Source organism: Cajanus cajan, chromosome 11 (assembly GCF_000230855.2).
Source record: "Cajanus cajan strain Asha chromosome 11, NIPB_CcT2T_4, whole genome shotgun sequence".
Taxonomy (NCBI): domain Eukaryota; kingdom Viridiplantae; phylum Streptophyta; class Magnoliopsida; order Fabales; family Fabaceae; genus Cajanus; species Cajanus cajan.
In genome coordinates this window covers 45,984,427-45,986,856 of record NC_138527.1, presented here as the reverse complement: position 1 = coordinate 45,986,856, position 2,430 = coordinate 45,984,427, and the positions used below count along the sequence as shown (strand labels likewise).

The window sequence follows — 2,430 nt, the reverse complement described above, 5'->3', positions numbered from 1 at the left end:
AAGAATCGTCGATGGAATAATATATAACTTGGGCAAATTACATTTATACGTAGTTATATATTTATATTAGATGAATTACATGGGCAAATTAAAGTAAACAGTGTTGAACTAGATCGATACATAAATATTGTATTTACAATTCCGAGTGTAGTAGTGATTTCAGTTGAAGTTTAAGTGAGACCACGGAAAGTCAAATGAAAGCGTATCTACAGTTTGAAATAGAATACTATGTTAAATAGCAGTATAATAATGAATTATGAAATGGAAGAAAATACTCAAATGCAACGATCAATAAACTAATAATAGTGCCATACAAAATAACTGCCCTGGAATACAAAACCTCCCCTCAAATCTCCCAAGAATGCAAGCAATGTATATAATCGAAATACAGTAATAAACTCCCATATCACATCCACAAAATAATATATAAAGGTAATTAACAAAATAACATGGATCAGCTAGCAGAAAAATCTGCAGTCTGAAGACAGATCGAGATCTCTAGAACATCAAGGCCAGCAAAGCACATCCGAATACTAAGCTCCCAATCATCTTCTGAATGGACCACAACTTCTCAGCCCCACTCTGCAACAACGCCACGAATTAAGCTCATTAATTTAGCACCTTACTTTTCAAATATTTGCAACATACGCAATCTAAAGTAGAAAGCTTTAATAATTGCTATGTCCCAGATCTGGTAAAGTAATATATTCACCAAATGTGCAAAAAGTGAATATTCAAGAGTAAACAACAGCCTCCCTTAATGCGAAATAACTGATACATATATTTAGGTATATGTTTGTTGTGTTTGCTTGAGGCCGTATACAAAAAACATATTTATACTAACATGAATTGCCCACCTTAAGCATCTCCACGCAAGGCAATCACTAGGAACAGCATTTAATGGCCTTCAACTTTTATTTATTTTTATTTTTTTTTTTGAATTTTTATAGTTATGTTTAATACCAAAACGACATACATGTACAGTAATTTTGATGGTTGGGATTTCTGTGCATCTACCCACTGGCTCACCTGTCAGTGCAATCCTATTACTAGTATTTCATTTCATTTTTAAATAAAATCAAATGTTTAATATGCTTTTTCTTTTTAAAAACAAAACAAATGTAAAACCTTTAATGTGTAATTTTAAATTTTCGACAAAAAAAAAAAAAAAAAAAGTGCCTGTGAAGGTTTGACAAGTCGAGTCAGGCAGAGTTTGGATCTTAAAAATTAAACTAGATATATTTTATATTAAGATGAGATGAAAGTTAAATTAGAGTCAGCCTTTTTAAAAATATTTTAGCAGTTTATGATGATAATTTTTATTATTTGCAAATATGAAAGTGGAATCAATATGCCTTTGTTTACTAAACTGTTATGAGATGAATGGAAAAGTAGAAATTAAGATGCATGCAGAGAGAGAGAGAGGAGTAAAGTAGTTACATCATCACCGGAGGGAGAGATGGTGGAGAGGCTGGGACCCGGAGCTAAGGTAGGAGTAGGAGAGAGTGCTGGGGCATTGAGCTTGGTAGGAGAAGGAGCTGGAGAAGTGGCCGGAGGAGAAGACAGAGGCGCTGGGGTCAATGCAGGTGGAGGAACTGCTGGAGGAGGAGTGGCTGGAGGGGGAGTTGCAGGTGGTGGTGAAAATGGAGGAGGAGAAGCAGGGGGTGGAGTTGCCGGGGGAGGGGATGCGGGGGGTGGACTCGCCGGAGGAGGAGATGAGGGTGGTGGAGAGGCTGGGGGAGGAGAGCTCACTGCAGGTGGAGGTGTGGAGGCCGGAGGTGGAGACTGGGCAGGTGGAGGTGAGGACTGAACAGGTGGCGGAGAAGACTGAACGGGTGGCGGTGAAGACTGAGCGGGTGGCGGAGAAGATTGAAGAGGAGGCGGAGAGGCTTGGGGAGTGGTGGGTGTGGGCGGCGCAGGAGAGGTCGTTGGGGAGGTGGATGGCCCTTGCCCTCCAACGCCGGCGACAACGGTGCAGATCAAACCAAGAAACAAAACGAAACGTGTATCCATCATGTGTGTGTATTGTATGTCTTGTCTGCTTAACCTGCGCAGGTGGCAGGGACGAGAAGAAGAAGAAGAAGATGATAGGATAGTTTGAGTTTAAGAGTGGAGCAGGAGACAGGTTATATAGCCACACTCTTTACTTTGGATCAAAACGTAACGTAAGCACGCACGCTTTTACTTTTTATTACCAACCTTAACCTATGCCTATGGGACTGGGACCGGGACCCATCTCACACTAACCATTATCTTACTGTCACCTTCTTCCATCAAATTATTATCTCTTTGCTTATGCCATCATCAAATTATTATATTATTTCTTTTCACTGCTCTCATCTTTAGTTTAAAGTTTAAACTGACTCATTTTAGGATGCAATTAATTAATCATCATCTATTATTTCACATTTCTTTCTATGCCTAATAGAC

The 2,430-nt window shown here is 39.4% G+C and overlaps 1 protein-coding gene across 1 annotated transcript; it reads right to left on the bottom strand.

Moving 5' to 3' along the window:
* Positions 1-272: 272 nt before the first annotated feature.
* On the bottom strand, positions 273-2,110 carry AGP9 (arabinogalactan protein 9). The gene is made up of 2 exons (XM_020379079.3): positions 1,441-2,110; positions 273-582 (listed from the first exon to the last, which is right to left on the bottom strand). Exons 1-2 carry the CDS (start codon positions 2,014-2,016, stop codon positions 499-501), a joined length of 660 nt encoding a protein of 219 aa, XP_020234668.2. The 5' UTR covers positions 2,017-2,110; the 3' UTR covers positions 273-498.
* Positions 2,111-2,430: the final 320 nt, after the last annotated feature.

Excerpts from the sequence above, each read along its gene's own strand:
- AGP9 (XM_020379079.3), bottom strand. The coding sequence starts at position 2,016 with ATGATGGATACACGTTTCGTTTTGTTTCTTGGTTTGATCTGCACCGTT. Across the intron at positions 583-1,440 it reads TCTCTCCCTCCGGTGATGAT|AGTGGGGCTGAGAAGTTGTG; the intron begins GTAACTACTTTA and ends GCGTTGTTGCAG.